Source organism: Bombyx mandarina, chromosome 19 (assembly GCF_030267445.1).
Source record: "Bombyx mandarina strain Sakado chromosome 19, ASM3026744v2".
Taxonomy (NCBI): Eukaryota; Metazoa; Arthropoda; class Insecta; order Lepidoptera; family Bombycidae; genus Bombyx; species Bombyx mandarina.
The window spans coordinates 12,642,779-12,659,770 of NC_143225.1; the positions used below are offsets into that span (position 1 = coordinate 12,642,779).

The 16,992-nt window shown below is 39.1% G+C and overlaps 1 protein-coding gene across 1 annotated transcript in view; it reads left to right on the forward strand.

Annotated features, from left to right (window-relative positions):
• The first annotated feature begins 569 nt into the window (after nt 1-569).
• Mcr (macroglobulin complement-related) overlaps nt 570-16,992 on the forward strand; it is a 34,307-nt gene continuing 17,884 nt past the window's right edge. Inside the window, exons 1-17 of the mRNA XM_089735404.1 lie at nt 570-854; nt 944-1,054; nt 1,737-2,161; nt 2,738-2,918; nt 3,093-3,264; nt 4,051-4,163; nt 5,297-5,437; nt 6,274-6,496; nt 7,024-7,187; nt 7,859-8,011; nt 12,055-12,279; nt 12,643-12,820; nt 13,794-13,969; nt 14,443-14,553; nt 15,030-15,170; nt 15,245-15,394; nt 16,385-16,524. Of these exons, the coding sequence (XP_089591530.1) occupies nt 1,761-2,161; nt 2,738-2,918; nt 3,093-3,264; nt 4,051-4,163; nt 5,297-5,437; nt 6,274-6,496; nt 7,024-7,187; nt 7,859-8,011; nt 12,055-12,279; nt 12,643-12,820; nt 13,794-13,969; nt 14,443-14,553; nt 15,030-15,170; nt 15,245-15,394; nt 16,385-16,524 (2,669 nt within the window). The 5' untranslated portion in view covers nt 570-854; nt 944-1,054; nt 1,737-1,760. The remainder of the gene's footprint in view (nt 855-943; nt 1,055-1,736; nt 2,162-2,737; nt 2,919-3,092; nt 3,265-4,050; nt 4,164-5,296; nt 5,438-6,273; nt 6,497-7,023; nt 7,188-7,858; nt 8,012-12,054; nt 12,280-12,642; nt 12,821-13,793; nt 13,970-14,442; nt 14,554-15,029; nt 15,171-15,244; nt 15,395-16,384; nt 16,525-16,992) is intronic.

Consider the following 16,992-nt stretch of genomic DNA (forward strand, 5'->3'; position numbering starts at 1 on the left):
GGCAGATCCAAGCCACTGCCTACCGTTTAATACTCTCCACAAGCCTCGTTTGAAGAAGGACATGTCATGTCATCTACAACGTATCATCTTGAGACATGACTTCTTGGGTCTCAGATTTATAGTAAAATGGATACCCTGCTCTTCAAACCTAGCTGCTTCACGGTAGAAATAGGCAGAGCCGTGGTACCTACCCATGCGGACTCACAAGACCAACCACCATTACGTATACTATAGCTTACTGCAACAACGCTGTGTAGACATCGTTACCATGGCTTTAACTATTTCTATAATCACATATACTTAGCTGTGTATGTTTAAGATTACTTCTCTTTGCTCTAGGCTCTTTGCTAGCTCTATTTTTTTCGATGAGAATGGAAAAGGCATGGACACACAGAATTTTAAAAAGCTGAATAGGTAATACTATTCTCACGTAACATACTCCAACCGCCAACCTGAACTAATCATTTTCAATACCCTCTGATTACAGCTATATGTAATGCATTTGTCAAAGATAATAAACATTCTTTTAATTGTGTATGTAATTTTTTGATTAGTGTAATATGCTCATATTAAAGAAGCATCAGTCCCTGTTAGCGATAGCCAAATACACTAAGAAACAATCATATTAAAATGTGAGACACGTTATTGGATCAAACTCTGAATTTACGTCGTTGAAAATTTTCCATTAACAAACTTTTCAAAATTTATGCACAGATTTTAAATTAATCTGCCGACAATTTTCTAGCGGAACTTACCGGTTTTTCTACTTGGTTTTGAGTTGACAGGCGGGCGTGGTACGGTCGCAATAGTGCTGTGCCGTGTTGCGCTACAAACGCATTTTTTCAATTAAGTTTGTAAGTGACTGAGTTACAGGCCGTTTGTAACGGTCTTGTTTATTTATGAGAAAATCGTAAAATTTTAATGAGTTTGAAACAAACCGTAGTTGGCGTCGACTCACAAAGGCTTTAAAAAGGCTCCTGATACAAATGTCAGTCGAAATTATACAATAACAAAAGGGGCTTGCCTAGATGGGCGTTAACCTCCGGTTAAGCAAGTAAGTTTTAAGTTATTATTAAATTAAAGATAGGGCTAATCAGGATTTATACTTTTTAATCAAGAATCCCTAAATCAGGCTGGTTTTAACTTTATTATTAGTCCATAATTTAAGAAACTACGCTAAAAAAATCTTGTATTTACCGGGCTCAGTAATTTGAAACTTGCATTAGATAACTTTTCGGCATTTTTTTTAAAATTACGTTTTCGTTTGTTTTTTATGTTGTTGTATAATGTAGTATATTGTTAATTTTATAATGAATACTTTACGTTATTAATAAAACTCTTTGTACTTCTTCATGGAACATGGTGAAAAACGTAATGCAGACTGCAACACATGTTCATAAAATAAACAAATATACTAAATTTGTTTTGCCTATGCACTAATAATATAATACGGGTCAAGATTTTGTTACATTGCTATTCAAGTTCTGTTAGGTGTTAAAGAATAAGAAAAACTTACATCCACCACGCTACTTGTGATGTTACTAAAGTTATAGTACTCGTTTTTATATTTTTCTTAAATTATTAAGAATAGAATGTGCAAAATAAGAAACTCAAAGCCCATCAATATCATTGTACAGGACATTGTATTTTAGTACTCTACAGGGATACTCTTGTTAGGATTTTAGAACAACACTATTGAATTGGTGTGTAAAGAATTATATAAATTATTTTTCCAGGTAAAGGAAGACGAAGACTGAATCATGAATCTCAAATTATTACTCATAATTACCATATTAAAAACATGTACAAGTCAAGACTATGCACAGCCAACCTATAATCCAGATATTACTCAAAACACAAATAATTACAATGATCCAAGATATGATAATCCATATGACCCAAACCGTAAATACCAAAATAAGAATCAATATGAATTGAACAGGAATCAATATGAATTAAACAGGAATCAATATGAATTAAATAGGAATCAATATGATAACACGGATCAGAGATTCCAGTATGATAATAGAAATGAACCATTCAACCAGAATTCCTACAGTCCAGATGTGACACCAAAGAGCTCATGGGATTCTAACAGGAATTATGGTAGTTCTTATAGAAATGCTGCTTTGGAGCAAGAGAGTGTAATAATTCATCAAGCGTGAGTATTATATTAAAACAGATACAAATTAATTTTGCAACTTTTTTGTTTGTTCATCAATGCAGTGAGAAGACACTTGCTGATAAAAGTACACAAGTTATATAGAAAATAATGCCATAACAAACACATATAAAAAGCAAGCCAGTTTTGTGTTTTTGTACAAAATTTATTGAAACTTTCTTTTATTGAGCAATGTTTTGGTTTGTGTATGAAATATGATGTGATGTGATTGATGATCCTTACAAAATTTGTTTTTTGATGTCCCTACGCTCTGGTAACAAATTAATAGCAGGTAGATTGTGAATAATCAATACTTATTTATGTAGTAATTATAAAAGATCAATAATAATTATAGGAGATAAAGCAATTTTTTCACTACATAATGTTTTGATGAAATTTAACAAGGAATAGAAATTTAACACAAATTTAAAATTTTTAAAGGTATTAATTTTTGAAATGTTGAATTCGACAAATGTTATTTTATAAAACTAATATTTATGTTATTTTATAAAAATATATTTAGCACACTATTCTTATTTCTATATGAATTTATATATTAAAATAACTTTTTTGCAGGACATACTTCATAGTAGCATCCCGTATGGTAAGACCTGGCCAGATATACAAGATATCCGCAAACATTCTGCAGACTCAGCTAGAAATGACAATCAGAGCTTCAATTGCATGCAATGGAGTTGAAGTAGCTGAAGTCACACAAAAAGTCAAAGAGGGTGTGCCCGAAATACTAAATATGAGGGTAAATGTTAATAAAATTACTATAATTATTGAATTATTTCTGTGCACAGTAAATAAATGGATAATTTAGACATGTTTATGTCTATGACATCATACCAGATTTATGGTTTAATTTTGCATTTCATATTTTCATGATCTCTACAGGAATACTCTCCAATGCATGAATAATTTCCAGGTACCGCCAACAACAGTTAATGGAGACTACAGGCTTCGTGTTGAGGGCTTGTACTTAGACACACCATATGGAGGCAGGGCGTTTATTAATGAAACACAACTGACATTCTCTAATAGGTTCATGACCATATTCATACAGATGGACAAGCCAGTATATATGCAGGGGCAAACAGGTGAGGCGAATTGTCATAATTACTATAATCAGGCATTTTATTTCATTACCCTACATAACAATCAGTTTTCAACAATGGGGATGACAATATGAGACAAAGAGGAGTGATGTTGAGATGACGACTGATAGAGGAGAATGGAATAGAAAAATTCGCTGTGCCGACTCTATCTAGTGGGGTAAGGTGGAGACTAAGAAGAAAAATCAGTTTTTAAATACATTTTTTTTTTTTTTTTATTGCTTAGCTGTGTGGACGAGCTCAATATACAACAACTACAAATGGCCTTACAGCTGAAATTGTAACTGTTGATTGAACATAGTACAACATGTACAACACATATATGTCAATCCCATGTACTAATTTTGTTTTTTTTTACATTAAGAACAGCCTAAAAAGCATTAATTATTCTTGACTGACTCCTAGAATCAAGATTAGTAGCTATATTCACACTCTTGTGTCTACATTCTGGTAGCTGCTTAACATTAGAAGGGCTATGACACTGTCTGCCAATTTAATTTTTTTTAAGTCTTCTAAACATACGTACCATAATCATGAAAGCCTTAAAAATGATTTTAATTATGACAACTAATAAAAACCTTACATCTTACAATACATTAATAAATATCGTATAATATGGTGATGATGAATATGTTATTCATAAATATAATATTTAAGAAATATTCATATTCATTCATAAATTAACAATATAATAAAGATTAGAATTTATATAAATTCCTGGGATTAGAACATTTGCTTTAAAGAGTCTCAATAAGTTCAAATTACTTTCAGTACGCTTCAGAGTGATTCCGATCAATACAGAGCTAAAAGCGTTTGGACATGCCATAGACGTGTACATTTTGGATCCGAATCGCCGCATCATGAAGAGGTGGCTTTCCAGACAGGTAAGAGAGAATAAGTTGTAAATAATATATTGACACTTGAAAGGCAAAAGTGACTAAGCAACAGTGCGTGAACTTTACAGTAGAGTAATTTAATGTTGAAATATCTGAAAACAAAATTTATTTTAACGAATCTAGCTGTACTATTGAAATTATTTTAATAGACCTAGAAATATAAATTTTTTGCGTTTGCGCATCGAATATGGTTATTGCCTATCATTTATGTACAAAGCAGTTATTGTCGCTTAGTCATGTTTGCCTTTCAAGCGTCGATATCATAATGTCAACTCCAACTTTCAAATTTAAAGTAAAATGACACCCAACCTCGAGAGCTCACGACACACCCTGCTATCAGTGAATGTCAGTTGGCGATCACACTATCACACTTCGAGAACATTACTGCCCATATCCTCGCGAATTTCCTAGACACCTTAGCCACATCTAGGGCTATTTTAGGCCAATACTAGATAGCCAAAATAAGACAGATAAGCAGTCAAGTATATGTTATCAAGTAGGACAATGCCACATGGATATTATAATATTAAACTATAAATTGAAAATCACTTTTAAAAATGGGTTAACTATATTATTGTATGTAAAGTGTTTCATTGAATATTAGTTATTTGAGCTGTCTATGTCTGTCTTCCCCTTCTCATGTTTAGGGAAGTTATTGGAAATTTTATAGTAATATGTGATTGTGTTCATCTTGTAACAAGAGATGGAACTCATGTCATTGGCTAATGTGGTATTGTTTAATATGAGTATAACGCTACCAGGTGTCATTCGTTTTTTTATCAGAAATGTGTAAGTACCATTGTTTCTTTTTTAAGTCATAGACTTTATTGTTTTTCTAAAGCTGATGATATTTAATAATAGCCTAAAACTAATTTTATAAATTTGATGTAGAAGAGAGATATAATTCTTTCTTTTTATATCACTTCATAACCACAGAAAAAATTCATCATGAGGTATGAGGCAAGCTGATGATAATGCTTTAAACAAAGTGCAGAATGATTACTTCATGATAGAAATAAGCAACACCCATACAGAAATTCACATTTTCTGCCACATTAGTATTTAAAATAGAAACACCATCCCTTCTAGCTTGGATCCTGATATAAAACTTTTTTTCTCAGAGCAACTTTGGAACAGTTAGCCTTCAGTATCAGTTGTCTGACCAGCCCTTGTTCGGAGAGTGGTACGTCAAGGTTGAAGCCCTGGGACAGGTAGAAGAGTCACAGTTTTTGGTTGAAGAGTACTACCAGACAAGATATGAGGTGGGTTCGAACTTACATCTAAACTTTAACAGTATTGTTTTTACCTCAAGCCGTACATACTGTCGTTTATGTAGGGCTGATCTGAATTGGTGAATCGAAGGATGGGCTAGTGAGAGTCATGAGACAGGAAATATGTTGTATATCCAATATGTGAATTGACTTATAATGTTTAATAAGAAATTATCTATTGTAGTTTGATAAAATACGTCGATAATTTGTTTTGTATGATTGTAATGAACCTTCGTTGATTTATGAAATGCGCACCTTGAAACATTAAGTGACGCTGTAGTGTGTACTCACCAAATATAATACGAAAATTATCGATTTCGTAATGTGAATATATCGAGTTCTCGATAGAAAACGGATCATTACATTAGACGGTAGTACTCGATAGCCATCCTTCGAGATTTACGTTTCCGCATGTCAAAACAATTTTCGTGCTTTCGATGATGAGTATAAATTTCGAGTTTCGCGAATGTGACTATTCGATTGCGAAACGTAAGTAAGTAAATTCATTCGTGCCGGTGAAGTTAATTCTTTTTGCGGCCGGTAGGGGCGCTGTTTAAATCCTACACATTTTTTCTCGATAGCGATACGATTACTTTTTCGATAGTCATTCCTGCTCAATAGTACAAAGTTCTTCGTCCGGTGACGCTGATATGGTCTCTCTAGACGATCAGCTTAGGTAGAAAAAAAAAGGTTCAATATTCCAATGTGATTTTCGATATTACCTATTTCAATATTACCTATTCCGATATTACCTATTCCGATATTACCAATATTACCTATTCCAATGTGATTTTCGATAGACCTAATTTCGATATGAACGTAACCAGGTGAACGTGACGATGCCGGCGTTCTTCTTCAACACGGAGCAGTACATCCACGGCCGCGTCGTGGCCAACTACACGTCGGGGGCGCCCGTGCGCGGCAACCTCACGCTCAAGGCGACCGTGCGCCCCATCCCGCAGTACCGGCCCCCGCACTACGGCCGCGGACAGTTCAACAACCGGGGGCACTACGGGGACGCGGGGGCCGCCGGCTCTCAGTACACAAGAGGTCGGTTCCTGTTGTCTATGCGCATTTTACTAACCTTCCCATGCCCGATCCTGCGGACAAAGTGGAAGGCAGTCGACATCGCCCCAAACACGTCATTTCGGATCCTGCCGATCCACTAACGGTGCTTTTAGGTACCTCAAGCACCAGTCACGAGTAAATTAATCTACAGACACAGCCCACTGAGTTTCTCGCCGGATCTTCTCAGTGGGTCGCGTTTCCGATCCGGTGGTAGATTCTGCGAAGCACTGCTCTTGCTAGGATTCGTGTTAGCAACGTCATCAGGTTTGAGCCCCGCGAGCTCACCTACTAGTTAAGGCGACGCTGATATAGCCTCTCAAGGCTATCAGCTTAGGTAGGAAAAAAAAGTATGTAACACATATTGAGGGGTGAAAGGTTATTTGGCTTAAGCGATATTTCGTTTAATACGCGACATTTATCTTTGTAATTAAAGGTCCGTTTTATTTGTTATTCTGATATTTCGATAAAGCGGTCAGAAATACTAACCGTGACGTCATTTTCGATTGCAGCATGGCCGAATAGTCTGTACAACGAGACGTACGGGTCGGAGCTGGGCCCGGGCCCGGCGGAGGGCGGCGCGGACCGGCGCTACGTCGCGGGGCAGCACAACCAGCTGGACCAGCCCGACTGGTGGTACGACCACACCAAGGTCGTCACCAGGATGTTCAACTTTGTAAGTCCACCATACTCTGCCTCTCTTCAAAAAACTCGCATTGGCATACGTTTATACCTTAGGAAGTTTTATACTTTGTGTTATTTGCATTATTTGTATTATTTCAAATAAGGAAGTAAACAAAATATAATTATATTTTTAATTAAAAACATAATTATAATGTTTGACGTTTCTAATTACCCATAGTAACCCTTAGCTCGTGAGGCCTTTCGAGCACATCATTGTCACGGGCCCGGAGTAACTCTTACTTCTTTCTTAAATTTTATTTATTAAAATTCTTATAATTATAAAACAAAGTACATATCAAAAAGGCTTTACATTACAGTAAACAAACTTTGTAATTGTAACAATGAACAATGCGAACTCATGAAAACTCAGTTTACTTCAGATTTTTGTAAATTAAAACCAAACTCACGGGTCTATATTTTGCATTCAACTATTATGAAATATTAAAAATTACTATTAAACGTCTGTGTGCTTAGTCCGAGTTTTTTAATGGATGCCATTGGAACAGCGCCCCTAGCGGCAAACGTGGGCAAACGTTCCAACTGCATACCATACAAATTCGAGTTAACTTTTACGCTATCGAGAACGTTAAAAATCTCGCACTAAGCACAGCGTTTAAGGACATACTGAACAACAATAATAATAATAAATATTTTTATACACAGGATGAAAAATATCCTTTCTGGATGCCGAAGCCCGACCCTACGGAGTACGCCGTGCAGCAGCAGCAGGGCGCCTACGCCTACAACCCGTACCCCGCGACCGGCTACTCCTACTACTCCGCGCAGTACAACGACCAACTACCCTATCTGAGATTTGTAAGTATCTCTCGGTTTTAGTCCCACTGCTGGGTAGCTATAGTCCAGTCGCGGAGAACGAAGAATTTCGTACGTTATTACCTGTCTTTGTCACTCCTGCGGAAATATAATGAGTCTCGCTCGCACAGATGCAATGACCACCGTCCTCAGGGATTTTAAACTTTTTTTTACCTGAGAATGTAAGGTTTGTTCTGGTTTGCGTGTTGGCCTTGAGGCAACATTTCAGCAGAAAAATGGCAAAATTCCATCAGTCACGTATAAAAAGAGAAATCGAAATGAGACTAGATGATAATGTAGACAAAACTGTTGATTCTTTTATAATAAACGTGACAGGCGAGACGTCGCCGAAAAGCAGTAACTCCGACACAGAGGAATCGGATTCTGATATTTTTATTTAATTTTTTTATATCTGCTAAGTTAGTAATTATAACTCGATTTTTAACTAGTCAGGTCATAAGTATTGTCACACAGTAAAAACTTTTCTTTTAGAATGCTGGCCACAAAAAAGTTTATTGAATTCGAATTTCGAATTGTTCATAAAAATTAAAATGTATACTTTTAGAATTTTACTCATTTTTAAATATGGAGTGGACGCTTGAAGAAGACCGTGTTGCAGTTATTGCGTTGCATCGTTGCGGTTACGCGCCAATTCAAATTTTTAACATACTGAAAAATTTGAATATAACCAAAAGATTCGTTTATCGTACCATCAAACGATACAATGAAGACTCTAGTGTAGATGACAGGTCAAGAAGTGGTCGCCCTCGGTCTGTTTGGACTCCAGCAGTGATAAAAGCTGTGAAGGCGCGAATTCAAAGAAATCCCAAACGTAAGCAGAAACTGTTGGTCCTTCAGATGGGGTTAAGCAGAACCACGGTGAAAAGGGTGTTAAATGAAGACTTAGGGCTTCGGGCATATCGAAGAAAAACAGGACATCGTTTGAATGTTCGTCTAATGGACCTGAGACTGAAGAGATGCCGCGCTTTGTTGAAGCGGTACGCGGGAAAAAAATATCGGGAAATTCTTTTTTCGGATGAAAAAATTTTTACCGTAGAAGAGAGCTACAACAAACAAAATGATAAGGTGTACGCACACAGTAGTGAAGAAGCGAGCAACCGTATTCCGCGTGTCCAACGAGGTCATTTTCCATCCTCGCTCATGGTATGGTTGGGAGTTTCTTATTGGGGCTTAACAGAGGTACATTTTTGTGAGAAAGGTGTAAAAACGAATGCAGTTGTGTATCAAAATACAGTCCTGACGAACCTTGTGGAACCTGTTTCTCATACCATGTTCAATAACAGGCACTGGGTATTCCAACAAGATTCGGCGCCAGCTCATAGAGCGAAGAGCACACAAGACTGGCTGGCGGCGCGTGAAATCGACTTCATCCGGCACGAAGACTGGCGTCCTCCAGTCCAGATTTGAATCCGTTAGATTACAAGATATGGCAACACTTGGAGGAAAAGGCGTGCTCAAAGCCTCATCCCAATTTGGAGTCACTCAAGACATCCTTGATTAACACAGTCGCCGATATTGACATGGACCTCGTTCGTGCTGCGATAGACGACTGACCGCGCAGATTGAAGGCCTGTATTCAAATCACGGAGGTCATTTTGAATAAACTTTAGTGTCATAAGAATCTATGTTTTGTTAAGTTCATTTTGGTATATGAATGGTTACATAATGAATAAACTTGTTTCAATTATTTTACATTAAACATGTGACAGAATTTATGACCTGACTAGGTATAATTGTCATACATAGGCGGTACTGAAAATTTCGGGAATTAACGAAGTGACACAACTTTACTATTTAAAAATGTATTTATTGCTTTTCGAAGTATTCTCCGCGAAATTTGACACATTTTTCCATACGATGGAACCAATCATTGAAGCAACCATTCCATTCGGAAGTTGGGGTCTCCAAAATGGCCGTTTTGTAGGCGTCCACAGCTTCTTCAGGTGATGAAAATCTCTGTCCACGCAATTTATTCTTTATTTTAGGGAAAGTATAGAAATCATTAGGGCTTAGGTCGGAGCTGTACGGCGGATGGTCTAATAATTCTATGTTTTCTTGCTCTAAAAACTCTTTTGTTCTGTGCGCGGTGTGAGAACTCGCATTGTCGTGATGGAGGATGATGCGGCGGTTGCAGTTCTCTTTACGGAGTTCAGAAACGACCTGTGGCAAACAAATGCTAGCATACCATTCTGCATTAACCGTTCTTTGTCCCTCAAGAGGAATAGTCGTAACATGGCCGGTTTTGGAGACAAACGTGGCCACCATTTTTTTTTGCAACACTCCGTGAACGAACAATTTTTGTTGGCTTTAACTCATTTTCGAACACCCAAACTCGTGACTGGTTTTTTGTTTCGGGTTCGTACGCGTATATCCAGGATTCGTCACCTGATACAATGTTGTATACAGCATTTGAGGATCCTGCGTGGAATCTTTCGAGAGTTCTGACGCACCAAGTAACGCGAGCCGCTTTTGGCTCTTCACAGAGCGAATGCGGTATCCATCGGGAAAACAACTTTTTTACACCTAATTGTTCATGCAAGATTATTTGTATTTGACTCATGCCAATGTCTAAAGTTGCCTGAATTTCGCGGTATGTCACATGTCGATCTTCCTCAATCAGCTTACGCACAGCATCAACGTTTTCTTGGGTGACTGCAGTTTTTGGACGACCTTGACGGGGATCATCACTGAGCTTGACACGTCCACGTTGAAACCCAGCAAACCAGCGATAAATTGTGGTTTTGGATGGGGCTTCATCACCAAATGCAGAAATCATCCGGTCAACACTCTGTTTTTGTGTTAAACCACTTCGAAAGTCATAATAAATCATCGCTCTTGAATTTTCTTGAGTCAATTCCATTTTCTCAACGACTAAACAAGTTTGACAAAACCTCGTGACAAGACCGAGAATCTTTTTTTAAATAAATAAATGGTATTCGATTTTTAAAACCAAGGAGCTTTCAATTAAAAAGATTTTAATATGACAGGAACAGTGGAAATATTCCATTCCCGATACTTTTAGTGCAGCCCTCGTAATATCAAAATAAATAATTAGTTTTTTAACAATAATTTATTTTATAAGTTAGTACATTTTTTTCTCCTTCAAACATTTTATGTAAACCGCATTTAATACAAAAATGTTTGTGACCACTGTCAGTAGGTAGAGAAGTCATTGTAGGAAATTCTTCCTGCTCTGAGACTGGACTAGAGCTATCTAGCTAAGTCTGGACTGGACTAGAGCTATCTAGCTAAGTGTCATTTCACATTTATTTTGTATTATTGAAATTTAAGAATATTAATATTAAACAAAAAATAAAAATAAATTATGTGTTGTTTTGTAAATACTTATTAATATAAAGAATATACAAATAGCATGCTAGTATAGGTATTAACGCATACGTTTTTCCAAAATCTGTATATCGATTTTAGCCAACATTGAAATGATTTTGAGCCCACTATGATATCAAAACGAAAAGTACTGATTAGCGATAGTATGTGGTACTATAAAAATCTTTAATGTCAGTACTTACATACTTATTGTATCGTAATTAATTTTAAGTTAAAATCTCTATATTAAAATAGTTTAATATTATTGCTTATTATTTTGATTACTATGATTTTGATACTATTGATTTTAAAAACATTCTGAATGCAGTCTTCGTCCAATTTATGGATTTTATTTAGGAGACCTCTCTTTAACCATCAATCATCTGTTATTCATATGATAATAAAGTGTATTCAACTAATATATTTCCTGTAGATTGAACAAGAGGCTGTCTTTTGCACAAATATATATGTGTAATTATATTGCAATAACAATATATTATTGTTTTTGTAATGATATATAATTTATTATTGTTAGTAAACATCACATTTTTTTATTATTAAGAAATAGTTTCACCACTGCCAAAACTAGTGTTCAAATTCTCTGTCAATAAACATGAGATGAAACTAGACATGATATTTATCAAATATGACTTCAACTAATGAAAAACTAATGTGTTATTTACCTTTCTTCCCAACAGTTCAATGGCACATACGATTTCAAATACCCAATGTCGGAGCTGGCGCAGCTGGTCCCCAGCCTGGACGGGGTGGAAGTCATAGTGACGGCCGCCGTCGGAGATCCCTTCCTGGACGATGTCATTGAAGGGTACAGTGTTGCCAGGATATTCAACTCTTCCTTGGCTGTCACTTTCTTAGGAGGGAGCCCTCAGGTCTTCAAGCCGGCCATGCCTTTTGATGTTTATGTGAGTTTTTTTTCCTATTAATTTATGTATTACATATTTATACATGTGTGTGATTCTAAAGAATGATTTCTTTAGAATTGGTTCAATAGTTACAAATTATCTTTTATTAGTGTTAATATTTTAAATTCCTACTATCTGTAAGTAATTCGAAGTTTCCAAACTTCGGTGTCACTTAGTTCAATTGTTAGCTTGTGTTCCTCGCTCTGTTGCTGATGATTGCTGACTCCCCCCCTACCGCGCCCATCGAACAGCCTACTCGCGCCATAACCTACTGAGGGACCTATGACTTTATTGTGTAGTCTAGAGATTTGTAGTCTATTACCACTATATACACGGCTCGTATTGTGCTGCGCGCGCGTGCAGATGGCGGTGTCGTACCACGACGGGTCGCGCGTGGAGGCGGCGCGGGCGGCGCGCCTGGCGCTGCGGGTCACGGCGCAGCTGGAGGGCCGCTCCGCCACGCTGGACGCGCTGCAGCCCGCGCCCGTGCCCGGACACGCGCACGTGTGGCACCTCAAGCTGGACCTCTACAACCTGCTGCGTGAGTTTTTAAGCTATTGCATAGCTTTTATCGTGGGCCTTGAGCGCGGCGGAATCATGAAATTCCGTAACGAAAAAAACCTTACCCCCCACTCCGCCTACCATGTGGCTCGCGTTCAACACATTCACACGTTGCGCTTGTGTAGTGTTTGTGAATAAGCGCGTGGCGTGACGTCACACTGCATGCGCATCATGAAAAGTCTTCCCATCTCTCTCTCGCGTGGTCTAGCTTATGAGTGTGAAGGGGACAGTTAAGGTTTTGTTATTATTAATGTTTAATAAAGCGTGGTCTTATTTTATTATTGTTTTAATATTAAATTATTATTGTCTAATTATAATTGCATAAGTTGATAAAAAATGCTATGCAATAAATAGCTTTACTGTGGCATTTCCCGAGTGCCACCCGTTTTTTTTTTTGTACTACTTCTCGAAGAGCTGAAGGTCACCAAGCGCCTGCTGACTGCGTGCCAGGAAAGGATCCGGAGTTTCTTTGGGCACATAATGCGATCCCCATTGCACACCCTAGAGAAACTCATCATTCTCGGAGAAATGGAGGGGAAGCGCGCTAGAGGAAGAGCGCCAGCTAGATGGGTGGACCAACTCAAGGAGGTGACTGGAGGCCAGACACAGGGAGCGGTACATATGGTACTGAACCGGACCCAGTGGAGAAAATTGACATACAGTCACGATCCTCAGCATTGAGGGAAAGACCAGAAAGAAAGATGTGTGGACGAGCTGACAGCCCACCATCTGGTGTTAAGTGGATACTGGAGCCCATAGACACCTACAACGTAAATGCGCCACCCACCTTGAGACATGAGTTCTAAGGTCTGCAGCCCTTCAAACCGAAACGCATTACTGCTTCACGGCAGAAATATTCGGGGTGGTGGTACCTACCCGTGCGGACTCACAAGAGGTCCTCCCGTCTGTAAAAAGTGAGTACCCGCCCTCTCACCGCGCTCGATCTCTTACAGACTTGCAGTCGGATCCGAATTACCGCGAAGTGTTGAACAGCATAACCGGGATCCGGCTGACCGCCCAGCTGCTCGACGTGGGCGGCTACCACGCCTCCGCCGACGTGCACTTCATCGCGCACTACAGCCCCAACAACCAGCAGATCAAGATATCTACCACTACCACCAGTGCGAAGGTTAGAATTAAATGTTTCAAACGCTTCAACTAAGATTTGATCTCGTGTTACGGGGATCGGAAACACACGCTGTGAGACCAAGTACAAAACAAATATCGGTGGTGGAACACACCCCACTGAGTTTCTCGCCGGATCTTCTCAGTGGGTCGCGTTTCCGATCCGGTGGTAGATTCTGCGAAGCACGGCTCTTGCTAGGGTTCGTGCTAGCAACGTCATCAGGTTTGAGTCCCATGAGCTCACCTACTAGTTAAGGCGACGCTGATATAGCCTCTCAAGGCTATCAGCTTAGGTAGGAAAAAGAAAAGAAAAAAGGTGGAACACAAGCCTCCTCGGATGGGTCCCTCAGTTCTGCAGCATTAGTGTGTTCCGCTCGGAATGGAAGAGTATCCCACATACTATTGAAATGTCCGGTGCTCCCCCCGAGGGGTCCGTGAGGCGCCGCACGACGCACTACACTGCACTTTTGTTATCAGGTCGGCGAATACATAATCTTCCACGTGCAAAGCAACTTCTACATAGAGTCGTTCAACTACGTGGTGATGTCCAAGGGCATTATATTGACCAGCGCACAAGAGATAATGCAGGTGAGACCTACTTATGTTAACATTCGTTTGTTTGTTAATGACGCTGACTACCATCTATATACAGTCGGTGGACCGCGCGGGCTCGAACACGAGCGTTTCAACAAGCCGTGTTTATTTGTAGAAATTCTATAATCTATATATTGTGCATCTACATATCCTAAGATACGGTTTGTACACAAATAATATATAAACAACGCAGAGCGCATCTAGTGGACCTGTCGATGACCATTAAATCTTAGCACATTGGACAATAATTGGGATTTTGAGATAAAAAAAATATCGATTTTTTAATTGTATTTTAAAACTTTATTATTATGGATATTTAATGCAAAAAACTTATTTTTTTTTCAAAAACAATTGTGCATGAACATGTATTTCAATCAAACTATTGATAATAAAAAAATAATTTTACATTGATTAAAAGACAGAGAACAATTAATCGATATTTTAACAGTTGAAATGAACTGCGCCCGCAGGAAGGCGTCCGCACGTTCGCGGTGACGCTGTCGGCGGAGATGGCGCCCGTGGCCAGCGTCGTGGTGTGGAGCGCCGACCGCCGCGGACACGTCGTGGCCGACTCGCTCACCTTCCCCGTCAACGGAGTCTCCAGGAACAACGTGGGTCCGCAGTCAACCCCCCCGCACAAGCCTCCGACCGCACGCGATGAAGTAACGTCACGTCTCCTCCACAGTTCACAGTGTACATCAACAACCGCAAGCACCGCACCGGGGAGAAAGTGGAAGTGGCTATATACGGCGAGCCCGGGGCCTACGTGGGACTGTCCGGGCTGGACCACGCCTTCTACACGATGCAGGCCGGGAACGAACTCACATACGCTAAGGTGCGTGCTCGCAGTGTGAACTCAATCGCAAGACTCGCGGCACTGAATATAGATTTATTTATTTTTGTTTATAGTTAGAAACACAATCATAATTTTCATCTGTGCTTGAACTAGGCAATAAAACCTGTATCTCAAACAGCAGTGCTCCACGTACAAAGAATACAACAAGCTTTACTTCGGAAACACATAATTACTAGACAGAAATAAAACTGAAATTCATGGATCGCTTGAAAGTGACAATATGTGAGCTTAAAATATTACAATTAACAAAAGTGTAACTGAATATAGATATTGTTACGCGCTGGGGTTCGGGATAAATAAAAAATTATACCGACGTACAAATTAACACTGTATTAGCACTTAAAACACTTCAGAAACACTTTAAAATTCTCAATTCACTTCTTCCGCTTCGCTTCATGTGATCCTTTCGCTGTTTCGCTTCTAGTAGTTCCGATTACTAATTTACTGCGTGTCAACTCTGCACCGCTTTTATAGTCGATACGACATCCCTAGAATCGTCGAGTACTTTCGACGTATGTTTCCGCTATCTGAGAATAGATGTCGTTGTACTTCTCGAGCGTTCTAGTTGCTACTAGATCCTTTGATATTCGTTCGACTATTCGGCGATAGATGGCGTTACTCTTACCGGCGTAACAATAAAATGTCAATAGGAGTCAACGCAGAACTGAGAGCGTGGAGACCCGGAGTGCGGGCTTCATTCCACATATAACCTTCTCGTATATGATTATCTCAATATCTACAAGTACATAGATCTCTAATTGTAGATGTCTCAACATCTACAATACGTAAGACATAATGTATTTAATCTACACCCTGATATATTAATTGGAAAGCAGTAGGTAGGTAGTACTAGTAAGTAGACGAGACAAGAGTCGCATCCTTGTATCTTTTTAACAATAGATTATTACCCGGATAGAACATTTAAAACGTAATAATACCATGTTAGTGCATAATAAAGTTTACGTGCAGGTGATATCGAAGATGTCGTATTTCGATGAATCCACGAACGGCACGTTCGCGTACACGTGGCGCTCGCACTTCGGGGACGCGGACGAGCTGGTCTACTTCCCCTCCTCCAGCTTCGGGATCGACGCCAACAGGACCTTCGAGTGAGTGCAGCACTTGAATCTCAAAAATACAAAAACCTTTATTTTCTTCAAAAGCGATTCAAAACAATACATTGATTGGAGTCTCCTTTTAAGCGTGCAAGCCTGTACTAGGTAGGAGACTCCGCTCTTATATAAAACCACTTTATATACTACAATACTACCAATTATACATAACAAGTGTGTGTGTGTGTGTGCGTGCGTGCGTGCGTGCGTGCGTGAGTTAGTATAGCCTCTAGTATAGAATCTTGCTTCTGTAAATCTGTGTACATTAGGGACGCGTGTCCTGGAACGTCATGTCCATACTTGTGGCTACGCGTACTCTTGGGGAACGCGAGTCACCGTCACTGGGTAATTTGGTCGCGCGTCAAAGATCAAAGAGGAAGCGCACGACCGAGTTAAAAGTTGTCGTGGCCTAAAGGATAAGACGTCCGCTGCATTCGTGTGTAGCGATGCAACGGTGTTCGAATC